The sequence below is a fragment of the Athene noctua genome, chromosome 34, assembly GCF_965140245.1.
Source record: "Athene noctua chromosome 34, bAthNoc1.hap1.1, whole genome shotgun sequence".
Lineage (NCBI taxonomy): Eukaryota > Metazoa > Chordata > Aves > Strigiformes > Strigidae > Athene > Athene noctua.
In genome coordinates, this window is record NC_134070.1 from 942,597 (window position 1) to 961,609 (window position 19,013).

The following is a 19,013-nucleotide window of genomic DNA, read 5'->3' on the forward strand; positions in this document are numbered from 1 at the left end:
TCCCCCACGCCTCCCCCACTCCACACCAGCATCGACCCCTGATCCCCATTTTCACTCCCCCAAAACTCCCCCCGGGAGGGCCGGGGATGGAGATGGGGCAGGTCGGGATGGGGCAGGGTTGGGCTCTTGGCTGCTCCCACCCTCTGGGGGTGAACCCGGGAGGGGGAAAGGTGAGAAAACCCATGAGTGGAGGGAAAAGTAATTTACCAGGAGGAGTCAGGAGGAGGCCATCACTCACCCCGCCCATGGGGACATGGATGCCCAGCCAGGTCCGGACCAAATTCTGGCCCAATCAGCCCCCAAACCCCCTCCTCTCCGTTTCAGAACTGAGCACAACTTGATATGGGGTTAAGCCCCCCCTGAGGACTCACCAGGATGGACGGTCCTCTGATGCCTCCTGAGGTCAGAATTCTTTAAGAACCTCATCTTGCAGAGTGAGCAGGGGTAGGGTTTCTCTCCTGTGTGAGTTTGTTGGTGTGTAATGAGGTGTGAGCTATCAGAGAAGCGTTTCCCACATGTGGTGCAGAGATACGGCTTCTCCTTGGTGTGTGTTTTCTGGTGACGCCTGAGGTTTCCTTTCTGCGTGAAGCTCTTCCCACAATCCTGGCAATTGAAAGGCCTCTCTCCCGTGTGGATGCGTCGGTGATCTGTCAGGATACTTTTGCACATGAAGACCTTTCCACACTCCTCACACTGGTACTTCTGCTCTCTGGAGCTACTCTGTGGCTGGGCTGTGTCTTCTTGAGGGTCTTCACCGTACGTCCCTTTGAAAGAGCATTTTCGGGGTTCCCCCGTTCCGCGGCTCCCTTGCGTATCCCGGGGCTGCTGTTGGCCATCGTGCTCCACGGCCACCGCGGGGCTCTGGGGCTCCTCTTGGGGCCCTTGCAGCATCCCCCTCTGCTCTGCCCTGGGCTGGCACTGCTCCTCCTTCTGCTCGGCTGTCCCAGCGCCTGGGGGGGACCAAAGGGGCTCAGCTGGGGGCTCTTAAGGCACATGAAGAGCACCCACCTCCTGCGTGGCTCTGCCTGCTCGGTTCCCTCCCTTCTCTTGTCCTCCTTGCTCTCAGTTTTAACCCCCTTGTAATTCCCCCCTTCCCCCCCGGGAGGGCCGGGGATGGAGATGGGGCAGGTCGGGATGGGGCAGGGTTGGGCTCTTGGCTGCTCCCACCCTCTGGGGGTGAACCCGGGAGGGGGAAAGGTGAGAAAACCCATGAGTGGAGGGAAAAGTAATTTACCAGGAGGAGTCAGGAGGAGGCCATCACTCACCCCGCCCATGGGGACATGGATGCCCAGCCAGGTCCCGACCAAATTCTGGCCCAATCAGCCCCCAAACCCCCTCCTCTCCATTTTAGAACTGAGCACAACTTGCTATGGGGTTAAGACCCCCCGGAGGACTCACCAGGATGGAGGGCCCTCTGATGCCTCCTGAGGCTATAATACCGTAAGAACCTCATCTCACAGTGTGAGCAGGGGTAGGGTCTCTCTCCTGTGTGAGTTTGTTGGTGTCTAATAAGGCTTGACCGCCAGGAGAAGCGTTTCCCGCACATGGTGCAGGCAAAGGGCTTCTCCTTGGTGTGTGTCCTCTGGTGACTCAGGAGTTTCCCACTTGTCGTGAAACTCTTCCCACAATCCTGGCACTTGTAGGGCCTCTCTCCCGTGTGTATGCGTAGGTGATCGGTCAGTTTGCATTTGCCCCTGAAGAACTTCCCACAGTCCTCACACTGGTACTTCTTTCTGGAGCTACTCCGTGGTTGGGATGCATCTTCCTGTAGGTCTTCCCCATGCGTCCCTGTGAAAGAGCATTGTTGGGGTTCTCTGGGTATTTTACTCCCTCACGTATCATCCGGCACCACAGAGCAGGGGCCCGACACCCCCAGCCCCACTCCTGCAGATGACCCCAGACCCGCTCACACCAGTCCCCCCAGGAGCCAGCGCTGGGGCCACAAAGAGCTCAGACAGAGATTGAATAACGACGACAGGACCAACGGCGATGGCCAAGGCACACAAGACCCCCTTGTAGTGCGCTGCAGCCCCTTTTACAGCCTTTCCTTGGGGGTCCCCCCCTTTCCTGCCCCTGACCCCTTCCCCTCCTCATCGCCTCCTCTGTACGCACAGTCCCCCCTCCAGTGCTGCATCCTCAGCAGCTGCAAAGCTGTGGTAGAGCTTCCACCCGCTACTGGTGGCTGGAAGATCCCCGGTGGCGGACCCAGAGAGGTTCATTTGTGGTCATTAATGCTAATTGGGCAGGTTTAATGTCCTTGATGGCCTTGCCAGTGAGAACCCTGTTGTGCTTTGAGTCCTGAGGGCACCTGAACCCGACCCAGACCCTCCCTCGCCCCTTCCTCCTCAGGGGGAGGACTCCTCACACTCCTCCCCTGCTCCGCCCTGGGCTCCCTCCCACGGGAGACAGTCCTCCACGATCTTCCTCCCACCTGGGTCCCTCCCAGGGGCTCTGGGGGGGCATCTGCTCCCCCGTGGGGCTCCACGGGTGCAGGGCACTCTCTGCTCAGAGCACCTCCCGCCTCGGGTCATCCTTCCTCTCCCTCGCTGGTTACAGGGCTATTTCCCTCCCCTTCCTCCTCCCCTTCCAAGTTCCCCTGTTTAAATACCTTGTCCAACTGCTGGGGCCACCGTCACTAATTGGCTCGGCCTTGGCCAGGAGCAGCAGGTCCCCTGCCTGTCCCCTGCCTGTCCCCTGTGTGTGCTTCACAAGTACATGAGGAGATGGAGTGCAAGGGTACGGGTGCCCATGGCTCTGTGGGGGTGTGAGGGGGTGTGTGTGTGTTTCTTCTTTCCACCCAAACTCATCTTCATCCCTCCCCGTCATCCATCCTTACAACTCCTTCATGCCTGAAACTCCTCCGGCTTCTCTTCGTCCTCCTCCTTCCATCATGCTTCTTAATCTTGAACGAGAACCCACCACAGCTTCCAAATTTTACCCCCCCAAAACTCTTCGAATCCCAGGAGGGCCGGGGATGGAGATGGGGCAGGTCGGGATGGGGCAGGGTTGGGCTCTTGGCTGCTCCCACCCTCTGGGGCTGAACCCGGGAGGGGGAAAGGTGAGAAAACCCATGAGTGGAGGGAAAAGTAATTTACCAGGAGGAGTCAGGAGGAGGCCATCACTCACCCCGCCCATGGGGACATGGATGCCCAGTCAGTCCATGACCAAATTCTGGCCCAATCAGCCCCCAAACCCCCTCCTCTCCATTTCAGAACTGAGCACAACTTGATATGGGGTTAAACCCCCCTGGAGGACTCACCAGGATGGACGGCCCTCTGATGCCTCCTGAGGCCATAATACCTTAAGAACCTCATATCGCAGAGCGAGCAGGGGTAGGGTCTCTCGCCTGTGTGAGTTTGTTGGTGTGTAATGAGGTTTGACCGCCAGGAGAAGCGTTTCCCACACGTGGTGCAGACAAAGGGCTTCTCCTTGGTGTGTGTCCTCTGGTGACTCAGAAGTCTCCCACTTTCCCTGAAGCTCTTCCCACAATCCTGGCACTTGTAGGGTCTCTCTCCCGTGTGGGTCCGTTGGTGACGTCTCAGCTCACTCCCCGTAGCAAAGAACTTCCCACAATACTCACACTTGTACTCCTTGTATCTGAAGCTACTCGGTGGTTGGGATGTGCCTCCTTGAGTATCTCCAGCACACGTCCCTTTGAAAGAGCATTTTGGTTTTGTCTTGGTACCCCATCCTTGCTCTTCTTCCTCCTCCTCCTCTATCCCTCCCCATCCCTCCTCCTCCTTCACCCTGGACCAGCACCCACCCTTCATTCCCAATTTCACATGCCCAAAACTCTCCCCACCGCCCGGGAGGGCCGGGGATGGAGATGGGGCAGGTCGGGATGGGGCAGGGTTGGGCTCTTGGCTGCTCCCACCCTCTGGGGGTGAATCTGGGAAGGGGAAATGTGAGAAAACCCATGAGTGGAGGGAAAAGTAATTTACCAGGAGGAGTCAGGAGGAGGCCATCACTCACCCCGCCCATGGGGACATGGATGCCCAGCCAGGTCTGGACCAAATTCTGGCCCAATCAGCCCCCAAACCCCCTCCTCTCCATTTCAGAACTGAGCACAACTTGATATGGGGTTAACTACCCCCCCGAGGACTCACCAGGATGGACGGTCCTCTGATGCTTCCTGAGGTCAGAATTCCGTAAAAACCTCTTCTCGCAGTGCGAGCAGGGGTAGGGTCTCTCTCCTGTGTGAGTTCGTTGGTGTCTAATGAGGTGTGAGCTATCAGAAAAGCATCTCCCGCATGTGATGCAGGGAAAGGGCTTCTCCTTGGTGTGTGTCCTCTGGTGACTCAGGAGGTTCCCACTTGTCGTGAAACTCTTCCCACAATCCCGGCACTTGAAAGGCTTCTCCCCGGTGTGGATGCGTCGGTGATCGGTCAGGATGCTTTTGCGCATGAAGACCTTCCCACAGTGCTCACACTTGTGCTCCTTCTGTCTGGAGGTACTCCGTGGTTGGGCTACATCTTCCTGTAGGTCTTCACCATCCGTCCCTGTGAAAGAGCATTGTTGGGGTTCTCTGGGTATTTTACTCCCTCACGGATCACCCCGCACCACAGAGCAGGGGCCCGACACCCCCAGCCCCACTCCTGCAGGTGACCCCAGACCCGCTCACACCAGTCCCCCCAGGAGCCAGCGCTGGGGCCACAAAGAGCTCAGACAGAGATTGAATAACGACGACAGGACCAACGGCGATGGCCAAGGCACACAAGACCCCCTTGTAGTGCGCTGCAGCCCCTTTTACAGCCTTTCCTTGGGGGTCCCCCCCTTTCCTGCCCCTGAGCCCTTCCCCTGCTCATCGCCTCCTCCGTACGCACAGTCCCCCCTCCAGTGCTGCATCCTCAGCAGCTGCAAAGCTGTGGTAGAGCTTCCACCCGCTACTGGTGGCTGGAAGATCCCCCATTAGTGAACCCTTCCTCCTCAGGGGGAGGACTCCTCACACTCCTCCCCTGCTCCGCCCTGGGCTCCCTCCCACGGGAGACAGTCCTCCACGATCTTCCTCCCACCTGGGTCCCTCCCAGGGGCTCTGGGGGGGCATCTGCTCCCCCGTGGGGCTCCACGGGTGCAGGGCACTCTCTGCTCAGGGCACCTCCCGCCTCCTGCCAGCCTTCCTCTCCCTCGCTGGTTACAGAGCTATTTCCCTCCCCTTCCTCCTCCCCTTCCAAGTTCCCCTGTTTAAATACCTTGTCCAACTGCTGGGGCCCCGTCACTAATTGGCTCGGCCTTGGCCAGGAGCAGCAGGTCCCCTGCCTGTCCCCTGCCTGTCCCCTGTGTGTGCTTCACAAGTACATGAGGAGATGGAGTGCAAGGGTACGGGTGCCCATGGCTCTGTGGGGGTGTGTGTGTGTGTGTTTTTCCTCTTCCCACCCAAGCTCATCTTCATCCCTCCCCGTCATCCATCCTTACAACTCCTTCATGCCTGAACCTCCTCCTCCTCCATTTCATCTTCTCCTTCCCTCCTCCTTCTTAATCCTGAACGCACCACAGCTTCCAATTTTTACCCCCCCAAAACTCTTCCACTCCCGAGGAGGTCCAGGAGATGGAGATGGGGCAGGTCGGGATGGGGCAGGGTTGGGCTCTTGGCTGCTCCCACCCTCTGGGGGTGAACCCGGGAGGGGGAAAGGTGAGAAAACCCATGAGTGGAGGGAAAAGTAATTTACCAGGAGGAGTCAGGAGGAGGCCATCACTCACCCCGCCCATGGGGACATGGATGCCCAGTCAGTCCATGACCAAATTCTGGCCCAATCAGCCCCCAAACCCCCTCCTCTCCATTTCAGAACTGAGCACAACTTGATGTGGGGTTAAGCCCCCCTGGAGGACTCACCAGGATGGACGGCCCTCTGATGCTTCCTGAGGTTTGAATTGTGCAAGAACCTCATCTCGCAGAGCGAGCAGGGGTAGGGTCTCTCTCCTGTGTGAATTCTTTGGTGTGTAACGAGGTTCGAATGCCAGGAAAAGCGTTTCCCACACGTGGTGCAGACAAAGGGCTTCTCCTTCGTGTGTGTCCGCTGGTGACTCAGAAGGTTCCTACTTTCCCTGAAGCTCTTCCCACAATCCTGGCACTTGTAGGGCCTCTCTCCTGTGTGGATCTGTTGGTGAAATCTCAGGGTGCTCCCCCAGGGAAAGACCTTCCCACACTGCTCACACTTGTGCTCCTTCCGTCTTGAGGTCCTCGGTGGTTGGGTTGTGTCATCTTGAGGGTCTTCAGCGTACGTCCCTTTGAAAGAGCATTTTCGGGGTTCCCCCGTTCCGCGGCTCCCTTGCGTATCCCGGGGCTGCTGTTGGCCATCGTGCTCCACGGCCACCGCGGGGCTCTGGGGCTCCTCTTGGGGCCCTTGCAGCATCCCCCTCTGCTCTGCCCTGGGCTGGCACTGCTCCTCCTTCTGCTCGGCTGTCCCAGCGCCTGGGGGGGACCAAAGGGGCTCAGCTGGGGGCTCTTAAGGCACATGAAGAGCACCCACCTCCTCCACGTCTGTGGCGTTTTAGGCCCCGCCGGGAACCCAGACCACGCTGCCGCTGCCCCTCGCCCACCCTCGGACCGGACGGGGCAGGGGGTGAGATACAAACCCCGGGGCTGAGAGAAGGAAATATTTAATACAACACTGTCACAAAGACGGAACCAAACAACAACAAGAAAAATCGCAATCCACATTCATAGCAGGGAAGAGAAGAAGAGATCCAGCAGCGAGGGGACCGACCCGCCGGCCCAAGGGCGCCCGGCCCTGACCTCAGCTGTTACCGAATAACCGGCGAGAGCTCCGCCCGCTGCTGGGGAAACTTAACCCTGTGCTGCCTGGCCCAGGACAATGGCTCTGCCTGCTCGGCTCCCTCCCTTCCCTTCGCCCTTAGCGCCGCCTTGGGCTTTGAGCCCCGGGGGCACCTGAGCCCCACCCAGATGTTCCTCCCCCCTTCCCCCACAGCGATGGGGAGGGAAAAATTAAACCAAAGGCCAGGGGAGATCCAGAAAAGGAGGTGATGGGGGCATGGGACTCCCCCGTTATGGTCTGGGGCAGCAGAGAGACTCCATCGGGGAGGAAGAAAGGACAGCAATGGCATTTGAACCCCCCACCCCCCGATGTACCAATCCGGCAGAGCAGGACAGTGAGAAATACAACCACATCTCCAAAGCCCTTCCCCCCAGCCCTCCTGCCCGGGCTCAGCTTTGCTCCCCATTTCTCTCCCTGCTCCCCCCCCGGCGCAGGGGGCAGGGATGGGGCTTGGGGTCACTCCATCACCCCTTGTCTCTGCCGCCCCTTCCTCCTCAGGGGGAGGACTCCTCACACTCCTCCCCTGCTCCGCCCTGGGCTCCCTCCCACGGGAGACAGTCCTCCACGATCTTCCTCCCACCTGGGTCCCTCCCAGGGGCTCTGGGGGGGCATCTGCTCCCCCGTGGGGCTCCACGGGTGCAGGGCACTCTCTGCTCAGGGCACCTCCCGCCTCCTGATGTCCTTCCTGTTCCTCGCTGGTCGCAGAACAATTTCCCTCCCCACTCTTCTTTTTCTCCTCCTCTTCCTCCTCCTCCTCCTCCCATCCTCCCCTGGTTCAATCCCTTATCTCAGAACTCGCCGCCGCCAATTGGCTCGGCCTTGGCCAGGGGCGGGTCCGACCTGGAGCCGCAGGAGCTTTGAGCATCTTCTCGCAGGAGCCCCCCCTGTCCCCCCTCCGCCGCTCCCAGCCCCTCCACACACAAACCAGCACAACAGGGTGCAGCCGGGTGGGTGCTGAGCCCCGGGCAGGGGGTGCTGAGCACCCCGAGAGGCGGCAGCAGGTCCCCTGGGGGCACCGGGATGCGGATTCTCCATCCCTCAGGGAAATCCCTGCAGGGAAGGGGGGGTGTGCATCTCCATCCATGGCCCTCTCGGAGGGTGGAGGGACTTTTGGGGGTCACTATGAAAGTGGGGACCAAGTGTGGGAGCTGGTCAAATGTGAAGGTGGAGGGATGGAGGAGGAGCAGGGCCAGCAGGAGGGGACACACACACAATGGCCGTAATTAAGCCGAGGGAGGGGGCAGACCCCGAATGCCGACTCAGCTGAAGCCCAAGAAGCCGCGTCCCCCCCCTCGGAGCTGGGCCCAGCAATGACAAGACCCTGTGTGTTGGCATCGCCACGAGGCGCGTTGGGAACCCGCGAGGGACAGGGCGATAAGAAACCCCCCGGTCACTCCAGCCCCGGTGTCTGCGTGTGCTCCCAAGTGGAGAAATCCAGGGGGGTTCTCTGGGGCGGGGTGCTGGCCGGGGGGAATTACCACCAGCCCCCAGCTCTGCGCCGACTCCCCAGAAATAAATCCCTCTGCTCGGGGATCGCTGTATCCCACCAGGAAGCACAAAAGCCACCGCCTGAGTTCAGCCGCACAGGTTGGAGTCACGTGTTAATTAACGGGACACACACTTAACGAAGGGAGAGATGAGCAGGGAGAGAGAAACATCCTGAGAGCAAACGGAGTGAAACACCACACGGGGGTCACAGCTTGTGCCGCACAACCAACACCCCCAGCACGTCGTACCGAGACTGTCCAGCACTTTGCTCGGCGCTGGCTCTTGTTAACGCCCTCGCGGACTAACGAGCCTTTACACTCCCTCTGGGCTCAGGGGAGCTCCCTGGGTTCCCAGGCAGGCAGCGGTTCTTAAACATCGCCTCTGCCCGCACCCACGAGTCCCCAGGGAGGTGCTGGGGCTCTGGGGCGGGATGGTCCCACGCGCTGGGTGAAGGAAGAGCCACGTTGTCCATGTACCCGAGGCACCTGCTGGCAAATCTCCTCCAAATTTACTCCCCTGTGCAGGCACTCAGGTTTAGATCAGAGAGAGGCTCACGCAGCCCCTCACCCCCACACACACCTTGCTGGGGCATTAGCACCCCCAGAGATCTCTCAAGTTCCCCTCCAGCATCGCCCGGCTCATGGGACGAGACCAGAGGGCTGGAAGTCCCTACCCAGGGAGGCCACAGGCCCCTGATTTGGGGGCCCATCGCCCCCAGAGAAGCTCCCTGGCCCACGGGCACCTCCTCCAAGGGGGCCTCTGGTGGACAAGACACCCGGTGCCCACGCTGAATGACTGCCCGCAGAACAGGCACGGGTGGGAGCTCTCCTGTGCGGGGAGACAGTCGTGCGTGGCGAGGTGGGAGCTGCTCAGGAAGGGTGAAGCTCTCCCCACCCTCCAGGCACTTGTACGGTCTCTCTCCCTTCTGGGCCCTGTGCTGGGAGATGAGGCTGGAGAAGTCCTTGCAGGTCTTCCCGCCATCTGGGCCCTTGTGGGGTCGTTCTCCCGGGTGATTTCTCTGGTGACGTCTCCTGCTGTTACTCCCGTGGAAGATCTTCCCACCCTCGGGGCAGTTAGAGGTCCCCCGCGTGGCGCGGGCCACCGGCTTGCTGGTGGCTGGGTGGGTGTTCTTCACGCCCTCCCCTTGTCCCGGCGGTGTCTGCTCCTCCTTGCTCTCCAACTCCTCCTCCAGCACCGGGGGTGCTTGTCCTGGCTCCAGCTGGGGGCTCGGTGCCTGCAGGAGAGAAATCCATTGCACTCAGCCATCGCCACCCACAGCTCCCCCAGGGCCTGCGACATCTCACGCTAAACCCCCCCGGGAGGACTCACCCTGGGGAAGGGCTGCCTGATGCCTCCTGAGGTGATAACTCTGCTGGAAGGTGGGAGGGTTGTGTCTGCGTGTGGGTGTGCACAGAAATGGGGGGTGTAAGTGTACGGGTGCCCATGGCGGGCGGGGGGCGTGTGTGTGTGTGTGTCCACTCTTGGTTCTTCAGCTCCACTTCCATCCCTCCCGCTCCTCCGTTCTGAATCCTACTCCCCCACGCCTCCCCCACTCCACACCACCACCCCTGGTCCCCATTTTCACTCCCCCAAAACTCCCCCTGGAGGGCCGGGGATGGAGATGGGGCAGGTCGGGATGGGGCAGGGTTGGGCTCTTGGCTGCTCCCACCCTCTGGGGCTGAACCCGGGAGGGGGAAAGGTGAGAAAACCCATGAGTGGAGGGAAAAGTAATTTACCAGGAGGAGTCAGGAGGAGGCCATCACTCACCCCGCCCGTGGGGACATGGATGCCCAGCCAGGTCCGGACCAAATTCGGGCCCAATCGGCCCCCAAACCCCCTCCTCTCCATTTTAGAACTGAGCACAACTTGACATGGGGTTAAGTCCCCTGGAGGACTCACCAGGATGGACGGTCCTCTCATGCCTCCTGAGGTCAGAATTCTTTAAGAACCTCATGTCACAGAGCGAACAGGGATAGGGTCTCTCTCCTGTGTGAGTTTGTTGGTGTCTGATAAGGCTTGACCGCCAGGAGAAACGTTTTCCACACGTGGTGCAGGGAAAGGGCTTCTCCTGGGTGTGTGTCCTCTGGTGACTCAGGAGTTTCCCACTTGTGGAGAAACTCTTCCCACAATCCTGGCACTTGTAGGGCCTCTCTCCCGTGTGGATGCGTTGGTGATCGGTCAGTTTGCCTTTACCCCTGAAGAACTTCCCACAATACTCACACTTGTACTTCTCCCTGGAGCTACTCCGTGGTTGGGATGTGGCTATTTCAAGTTCTTCCCCATGCGTCCCTGTGAAAGAGCATTGTTGGGGTTCTCTGGGTATTTTACTCCCTCACGGATCACCCCGCACCACAGAGCAGGGGCCCGACACCCCCAGCCCCACTCCTGCAGGTGACCCCAGACCCGCTCACACCAGTCCCCCCAGGAGCCAGCGCTGGGGCCACAAAGAGCTCAGACAGAGATTGAATAACGACGACAGGACCAACGGCGATGGCCAAGGCACACAAGACCCCCTTGTACTGCGCTGCAGCCCCTTTTACAGCCTTTCCTTGGGGGTCCCCCCCTTTCCTGCCCCTGACCCCTTCCCCTGCTCATCGCCTCCTCTGTACGCACAGTCCCCCCTCCAGTGCTGCATCCTCAGCAGCTGCAAAGCTGTGGTAGAGCTTCCACCCGCTACTGGTGGCTGGAAGATCCCCCATTAGTGAACCCTTCCTCCTCAGGGGGAGGACTCCCCACACTCCTCCCCTGCTCCGCCCTGGGCTCCCTCCCACGGGAGACAGTCCTCCACGATCTTCCTCCCACCTGAGTCCCTCCCAGGGGCTCTGGGGGGGCATCTGCTCCCCCGTGGGGCTCCACGGGTGCAGGGCACTCTCTGCTCAGGGCACCTCCCGCCTCCTGCCAGCCTTCCTCTCCCTCGCTGGTTACAGAGCTATTTCCCTCCCCTTCCTCCTCCCCTTCCAAGTTCCCCTGTTTAAATACCTTGTCCAACTGCTGGGGCCACCGTCACTAATTGGCTCGGCCTTGGCCAGGAGCAGCAGGTCCCCTGCCTGTCCCCTGCCTGTCCCCTGTGTGTGCTTCACAAGTACATGAGGAGATGGAGTGCAAGGGTACGGGTGCCCATGGCTCTGTGGGGGTGTGTGTGTGTGTGTTTTTCCTCTTCCCACCCAAGCTCATCTTCATCCCTCCCCGTCATCCATCCTTACAACTCCTTCATGCCTGAACCTCCTCCTCCTCCATTTCGTCTTCTCCTTCCCTCCTCCTTCTTAATCCTGAACGCACCACAGCTTCCAATTTTTACCCCCCCAAAACTCTTCCACTCCCGAGGAGGTCCAGGAGATGGAGATGGGGCAGGTCGGGATGGGGCAGGGTTGGGCTCTTGGCTGCTCCCACCCTCTGGGGCTGAACCCGGGAGGGGCAAAGGTGAGAAAACCCATGAGTGGAGGGAAAAGTAATTTACCAGGAGGAGTCAGGAGGAGGCCATCACTCACCCCGCCCATGGGGACATGGATGCCCAGCCAGGTCCGGACCAAATTCTGGCCGAATCAGCCCCCAAACCCCCTCCTCTCCATTTCAGAACTGAGCACAACTTGATATGGGGTTAAGCCCCCCTGAGGACTCACCAGGATGGACGGCCCTCTGATGCCTCCTGAGGCCGTAATACCTTAAGAACCTCATATCGCAGAGCGAGCAGCGGTAGGGTCTCTCTCCTGTGTGAGTTTGTTGGTGTGTAATGAGGTTTGACCGCCAGGAGAAGCATTTACCACACGTTGTGCAGAAAAAGGGCTTCTCCTTGGTGTGTGTCCTCTGGTGACACAGAAGTCTCCCACTTTCCCTGAAGCTCTTCCCACAATCCTGGCACTTGTAGGGCCTCTCTCCCGTGTGGGTCCGCTGGTGACGTCTCAGCTCACTCCCCGTAGCAAAGAACTTCCCACAATACTCACACTTGTACTCCTTGTATCTGGAGCTACTCGGTGGTTGGGATGCGCCTCCTTGAGTATCTCCAGCACACGTCCCTTTGAAAGAGCATTTTGGTTTTGTCTTGGTACCCCATCCTTGCTCTTCTTCCTCCTCCTCCTCTAACCCTCCCCATCCCTCCTCCTCCTTCACCCTGGACCAGCACCCACCCTTCATTCCCAATTTCACCCCCCCAAAACTCTCCCCACCCCCCGTGAGGGCCGGGGATGGAGATGGGGCAGGTCAGGATGGGGCAGGGTTGGGCTCTTGGCTGCTCCCACCCTCTGGGGCTGAACCCGGGAGGGGGAAAGGTGAGAAAACCCATGAGTGGAGGGAAAAGTAATTTACCAGGAGGAGTCAGGAGGAGGCCATCACTCACCCCGCCCATGGGCACATGGATGCCCAGCCAGGTCCGGACCAAATTCTGGCCCAGTCAGCCCCCAAACCCCCTCCTCTCCGTTTCAGAACTGAGCACAACTTGATGTGGGGTTAAGCACCCCCTGAGGACTCACCAGGATGGACAGACTTCTCATGTCTCTTGAGGCCATAATACCGTAAGAACTTCATCTTGCAGTGTGAGCAGGGGTAGGGTCTCTCTCCTGTGTGAATTCTTTGGTGTTCAATGAGGTTCGAGTGCCAGGAGAAACATTTCCCACACGTGGTGCAGACAAAGGGCTTCTCCTTTGTGTGTGTCCGCTGGTGACTCAGAAGGTTCCTACTTTCCCTGAAGCTCTTCCCACAATCCTGGCACTTGTAGGGCCTCTCTCCCGTGTGGATCTGTTGGTGAAATTTCAGGGTGCTCCCCCAGGGAAAGACCTTCCCACAGTGCTCACACTTGTGCTCCTTCTGTCTTGAGGTCCTCGGTGGTTGGGTTGTGTCATCTTGAGGGTCCTCACCGTACGTCCCTTTGAAAGAGCATTTTCGGGGTTCCCCCGTTCCGCGGCTCCCTTGCGTATCCCGGGGCTGCTGTTGGCCATCGTGCTCCACGGCCACCGCGGGGCTCTGGGGCTCCTCTTGGGGCCCTTGCAGCATCCCCCTCTGCTCTGCCCTGGGCTGGCACTGCTCCTCCTTCTGCTCGGCTGTCCCAGCGCCTGGGGGGGACCAAAGGGGCTCAGCTGGGGGCTCTTAAGGCACATGAAGAGCACCCACCTCCTGCATGGCTCTGCCTGCTCGGCTCCCTCCCTTCCCTTCTCCTCCTCCTCACACCCCGAGGGCCTTGCCCCTTAGCGCTGCATTGGTGTTTGAGCCCCGACAGCACCTGAGCCCCCCCAGACCCTCCCTCGCCCCTTCCTCCTCAGGGGGAGGACTCCTCACACTCCTCCCCTGCTCCGCCCTGGGCTCCCTCCCACGGGAGACAGTCCTCCACGATCTTCCTCCCACCTGGGTCCCTCCCAGGGGCTCTGGGGGGGCATCTGCTCCCCCGTGGGGCTCCACGGGTGCAGGGCACTCTCTGCTCAGGGCACCTCCCGCCTCGGGTCGTCCTTCCTCTTCCTCGCTGGTCGCAGAGCTATTTCCCTCCCCCCTTCTCTTTTTCTCCTCCTCCTCTTCCTCCTCCTCCTCCTCCCATCCTCCCCTGGTTCAATCCCTTATCTCAGAACTCGCCGCCGCCAATTGGCTCGGCCTTGGCCAGGGGCGGGTCCGACCTGGAGCCGCGGGAGCTTTGAGCATCTTCTCGCAGGAGCCCCCCCTGTCCCCCCTCCGCCGCTCCCAGCCCCTGCACACCCAAACCAGCACAACAGGGTGCAGCCGGGTGGGTGCTGAGCCCCGGGCAGGGGGTGCTGAGCACCCCGAGAGGCGGCAGCAGGTCCCCTGGGGGCGCCGGGATGCGGATTCTCCATCCCTCAGGGAAATCCCTGCAGGGAAGGGGGGGTGTGCATCTCCATCGCTGCCCTCTCGGAGGGTGGAGGGACTTTTGGGGGTCACTGTGAAAGTGGGGACCAAGTGTGGGAGCTGGTCAAATGTGAAGGTGGAGGGATGGAGGAGGGGGAGGGCTGGAGGAGGAGCAGGACCAGCAGGAGGGGACACACACACAATCCCCGTAATTAAGCCGAGGGAGGGGGCAGACCCCGAATGCCGACTCAGCTGAAGCCCAAGAAGCCGCGTCCCCCCCCTCGGAGCTGGGCCCAGCAATGACAAGACCCTGTGTGTTGGCATCGCCACGAGGCGCGTTGGGAACCCGCGAGGGACAGGGCGATAAGAAACCCCCCGGTCACTCCAGCCCCGGTGTCTGCGTGTGCTCCCAAGTGGAGAAATCCAGGGGGGTTCTCTGGGGCGGGGCGCTGGCCGGGGGGAATTACCACCAGCCCCCAGCTCTGCGCCGACTCCCCAGAAATAAATCCCTCTGCTCGGGGGGTGTGTTGGCGTCTGGCACGGGGGGTGAACGACCCCGCTCGTGGCACAACACCCCGGGAGGGCCGGGGATGGAGATGGGGCAGGTGGGGATGGGGCAGGGTTGGGCTCTTGGCTGCTCCCACCCTCTGGGGGTGAACCCGGGAAGGGAAAGGTGAGAAAATCTTTCAGATGCACCCGCCCAATGAGATCAGAGCTTCTTGGCTGCTGAAGTGTCGCAGCTCGGGGCTGCCTTTGTTCTCAGCGCCTCGTGGCAACTGGGGCTTTTGGCCAATGAGAGCCGCTATGGACTACAGGTCAGATTGGGCCTGGGTATCAATGGAGTCCCCTGGGAGCCCTTTGGAGCTCGTCCCCGGGAGCAGCAGCTGCGGGCGAGGACTCTCCCCGGGGTCAGGACGCTGCCCAAGGAAACTCCTCGAGGGGCCCTGGGCCGGGACGCTGCCCTGAGCAGGTCCTCGAGGGTGAGAGCCCTCACTTGTCAGGTGAGCGGGAGAGCGTTTGGGGTTCTCGTTAAACCCTAGGTAGCAGGGCTGTGTAAAGCATTTGGGGTTGTCCTTAAACCCCAGGAGCGGGGCTTTGTCTGCGTTTTGGGTTGCCATTAAACCCCATAGAGCGCTTTGTTCTGCGTTCTGGGTCGCCGTTACACCCTAGAAAGCTGTTCTGTTCTCCTCTACAGACATTCGAACCCGAAACTTACAGAGAGCTTGATACCTGTGTTCATAATAATTTTTTATTAATTTCGTTGAGTGGCTCTTTAATTGAGAGCATCCAGAACAAAAACCCATGAGTGGAGGGAAAAGTAATTTACCAGGAGGAGTCAGGAGGAGGCCATCACTCACCCCGCCCGTGGGGACATGGATGCCCAGCCAGGTCCGGACCAAATTCTGGCCCAATCAGACCCCAAACCCCCTCCTCTCCATTTCAGAACTGAGCACAGCTTGATGGGGTGTTAAGCCCCCCCTGAGGATTCACCAGGATGGACGGCCCTCTCATGCCTCCTGAGGTCAGAATTCTGCTCGAACGACATCTCACAGTGTGAACAGGGGTAGGTTGTCTCTACTCTGTGAGTTCGTTTGTGTCTGTTGAGGTTTGATCTATCGGAGAAGCATCTGCCGCACGTGGGGCAGGGAAAGGGCTTCTCCTTGGTGTGTGTCCTCTGGTGACACAGAAGTCTCCCACTTTCCCTGAAGCTCTTCCCACAATCCTGGCACTTGTAGGGCCTCTCTCCCGTGTGGGTCCGTTGGTGACGTCTCAGGGTGCTCCCACAGGTAAAGACCTTCCCACAATACTCACACTTGTACTCCTTGTATCTGGAGCTACTCGGTGGTTGGGATGCGCCTCCTTGAGTATCTCCAGCACACGTCCCTTTGAAAGAGCATTTTGGTTTTGTCTTGGTACCCCATCCTTGCTCTTCTTCCTCCTCCTCCTCTATCCCTCCCCATCCCTCCTCCTCCTTCACCCTGGACCAGCACCCACCCTTCATTCCCAATTTCACATGCCCAAAACTCTCCCCACCCCCCAGGAGGTCCAGGAGATGCAGATGGGGCAGGTCGGGATGGGGCAGGGTTGGGCTCTTGGCTGCTCCCACCCTCTGGGGCTGAACCCGGGGGGGGGGGGCAAAGGTGAGAAAACCCATGAGTGGAGGGAAAAGTAATTTACCAGGAGGAGTCAGGAGGAGGCCATCACTCACCCCGCCCATGGGCACATGGATGCCCAGCCAGGTCCGGACCAAATTCTGGCCCAATCAGCCCCCAAACCCCCTCCTCTCCATTTTAGAACTGAGCACAGCTTGATAGGGGGTTAAGCCCCCCTGGAGGACTCACCAGGATGGACGGTCCTCTCATGCCTCCAGAGGTCACAGTTCTGCATGAACGACATCTCGCAGAGCGAGCAGGGGTAGGGTCTCTCTCCTGTGTGAGTTTGTTGGTGTATATTGAGGTGTGAACTATCGGAGAAGCGTTTCCCACACGTGGTGCAGACAAAGGGCTTCTCCTTGGTGTGTGTCCTCTGGTGACACAGAAGTTTCCAGCTATCCCTGAAGCTCTTCCCACAATCCTGGCACTTGTAGGGCCTCTCTCCCGTGTGGGTCCGCTGGTGACGTCTCAGCTCACTCCCCGTAGCAAAGAACTTCCAACAATACTCACACTTGTACTCTTTGCATCTGGAGCTACTCGGTGGTTGGGATGCGCCTCCTTGAGTATCTCCAGCACACGTCCCTTTGAAAGAGCATTTTGGTTTTCTCTTGGAACTCCATCCTTGCTCTTCTTCCTCCTCCTCCTCTATCCCTCCCCCATCCCTCCTCCTCCTTCACCCTGGACCAGCACCCACCCTTCATTCCCAATTTCATGTGCCCAAAACTCTCCCCACCCCCTGGGAGGGCCGGGGATGGAGATGGGGCAGGTCGGGATGGGGCAGGGTTGGGCTCTTGGCTGCTCCCACCCTCTGGGGGTGAACCCTGGAAGGGAAAGGTGAGAAAACCCATGAGTGGAGGGAAAAGTAATTTACCAGGAGGAGTCAGGAGGAGGCCATCACTCACCCCGCCCATGGGCACATGGATGCCCAGCCAGGTCCGGACCAAATTCTGGCCCAGTCAGCCCCCAAACCCCCTCCTCTCCATTTCAGAACTGAGCACAGCTTGATATGGGGTTAATTCGCCCCTGAGGACTCACAAGGGTGGACGGCCCTCTGATGCTTCCTGAGGTCAGAATTCCAGAAGAACTTCATCTCGCAGTGCGAGCAGGGGTAGGGTCTCTCTCCCATGTGGATGCGTCGGTGTTTGTTCACATACGAGCTACAGGAAAAGCGTTTCCCACAGGTGGTGCAGACAAAGGGCTTCTCCTTGGTGTGTAGCCTCTGGTGACGCAGGAGGTACCACCTCCGAGAGAAGCTCTTCCCACAATCCTGACACTCGAAGGGCTTCTCTCCCGTGTGGATGCGTCGGTGATCGGTCAGGAAGCTGATGCGCCTGAAGACCTTCCCACAGTGCTCACACTTGTACTCCTCTCTGCAGCTACTCCGTGGTTGGGTTGTGTCTTCTTGTAGGTCTTCACCATGCGTCCCTGTGAAAGAGCATTTTTGGGGTTCTCTGGGTATTTTACTCCCTCACGTATCACCTGCATTCAGCAGAGGAGACAGGAGGAGGCCATCACTGAGCCCTACCCATGGGGAGATGGATGCCCAGCAATTTCCTGACCACAGTGTGAACAACTCCACCCCCAGCCCCCCTCCTCTCCATTTTATTGCTGAGCACGACGTGCAGGAGGGTGATACAGCCCATGCCGAGGACTCACCATGATGGAGGCTTTCCTGATGCTCTCTGAGGTGGTCACTCTGCTCGAAGGCCATCCCACAGCGCAAGCACACGTAGGGTTTCTCTTCCTTGTGGATGCGTTGGTGGGAAATGAGGTTCGTGCTATTGGAGAAGCATCTTCTGCAGGTGTTGCAGACATAGGGCTTCTCCTCGGTGTGGGTCCTCTGGTGACGGAGGAGGATCCAGGTGTCCGTAAAGCTCTTCCCACAATCCTGGCAATTGTAGGGCCTCTCTCCTGTGTGGATCCGGCGGTGACGGCGTAGTAAGCAGTCCCAGGCGAAGACCTTCCCACAGTCCTCACACTTGTACTTCTTCCATCTTGAGGTCATCTGTGGTTGGGTTGAGTCTTCTTGTGTGTCTACAGCATATGTCACTTTGAAAGAGCGCTTTTGGTGTGTTCTTGTTCCGCGGCTCCCTTGCGTATCCCGGGGCTGCTGTTGGCCATCGTGCTCCACGGCCACCGCGGGGCTCTGGGGCTCCTCTTGGGGCCCTTGCAGCATCCCCCTCTGCTCTGCCCTGGGCTGGCACTGCTCCTCCTTCTGCTCGGCTGTCCCAGCGCCTGGGGGGGACCAAAGGGGCTCAGCTGGGGGCTCTTAAGGCACATGAAGAGCACCCACCTCCTGCATGGCTCTGCCTGCTCGGCTCCCTCCCTTCCCTTCGCCCTTAGCGCCGCCTTGGGCTTTGACCCCCGGGGGCACCTGAGTCGCTGCCAGATGCTCCATGACCCCTTCCCCCACAGTGATGGGGAGGGAAAAATTAAACCAAAGGCCAGGGGGGATGCAGAAAAGGAGGTGATGGGGGCATGGGACTCCCCCGTTATGGTCTGGGGCAGCAGAGAGACTCCATCGGGGAGGAAGAAAGAACAGCAATGGCATTTGAACCCCCCACCCCCGATGTACCAATCCGGCAGAGCAGGACAGTGAGAAATACAACCACATCTCCAAAGCCCTTCCCCCCAGCCCTCCTGCCCGGGCTCAGCTTTGCTCCCCATTTCTCTCCCTGCTCCCCCCCCGGCGCAGGGGGCAGGGATGGGGCTTGGGGTCACTCCATCACCCCTTGTCTCTGCCGCCCCTTCCTCCTCAGGGGGAGGACTCCTCACACTCCTCCCCTGCTCCGCCCTGGGCTCCCTCCCACGGGAG

The 19,013-nt window shown here is 59.7% G+C and overlaps 1 protein-coding gene across 1 annotated transcript in view; it reads right to left on the reverse strand.

Moving 5' to 3' along the window:
* LOC141972563 (uncharacterized) overlaps positions 1-18,305 on the reverse strand; it is a 28,012-nt gene extending 9,707 nt beyond the window's left edge. The window contains 13 exon segments of the mRNA XM_074930456.1: positions 372-906; positions 1,294-1,310; positions 1,399-1,788; positions 3,260-3,652; positions 4,107-4,499; positions 5,831-6,168; positions 10,157-10,550; positions 11,882-12,274; positions 12,728-12,992; positions 15,550-15,874; positions 16,384-16,717; positions 17,303-17,623; positions 17,855-18,305. Coding sequence (XP_074786557.1) covers positions 372-906; positions 1,294-1,310; positions 1,399-1,788; positions 3,260-3,652; positions 4,107-4,499; positions 5,831-6,168; positions 10,157-10,550; positions 11,882-12,274; positions 12,728-12,992; positions 15,550-15,874; positions 16,384-16,717; positions 17,303-17,623; positions 17,855-18,203 — 4,447 coding nt within the window. The 5' untranslated portion in view covers positions 18,204-18,305.
* Positions 18,306-19,013: the final 708 nt, after the last annotated feature.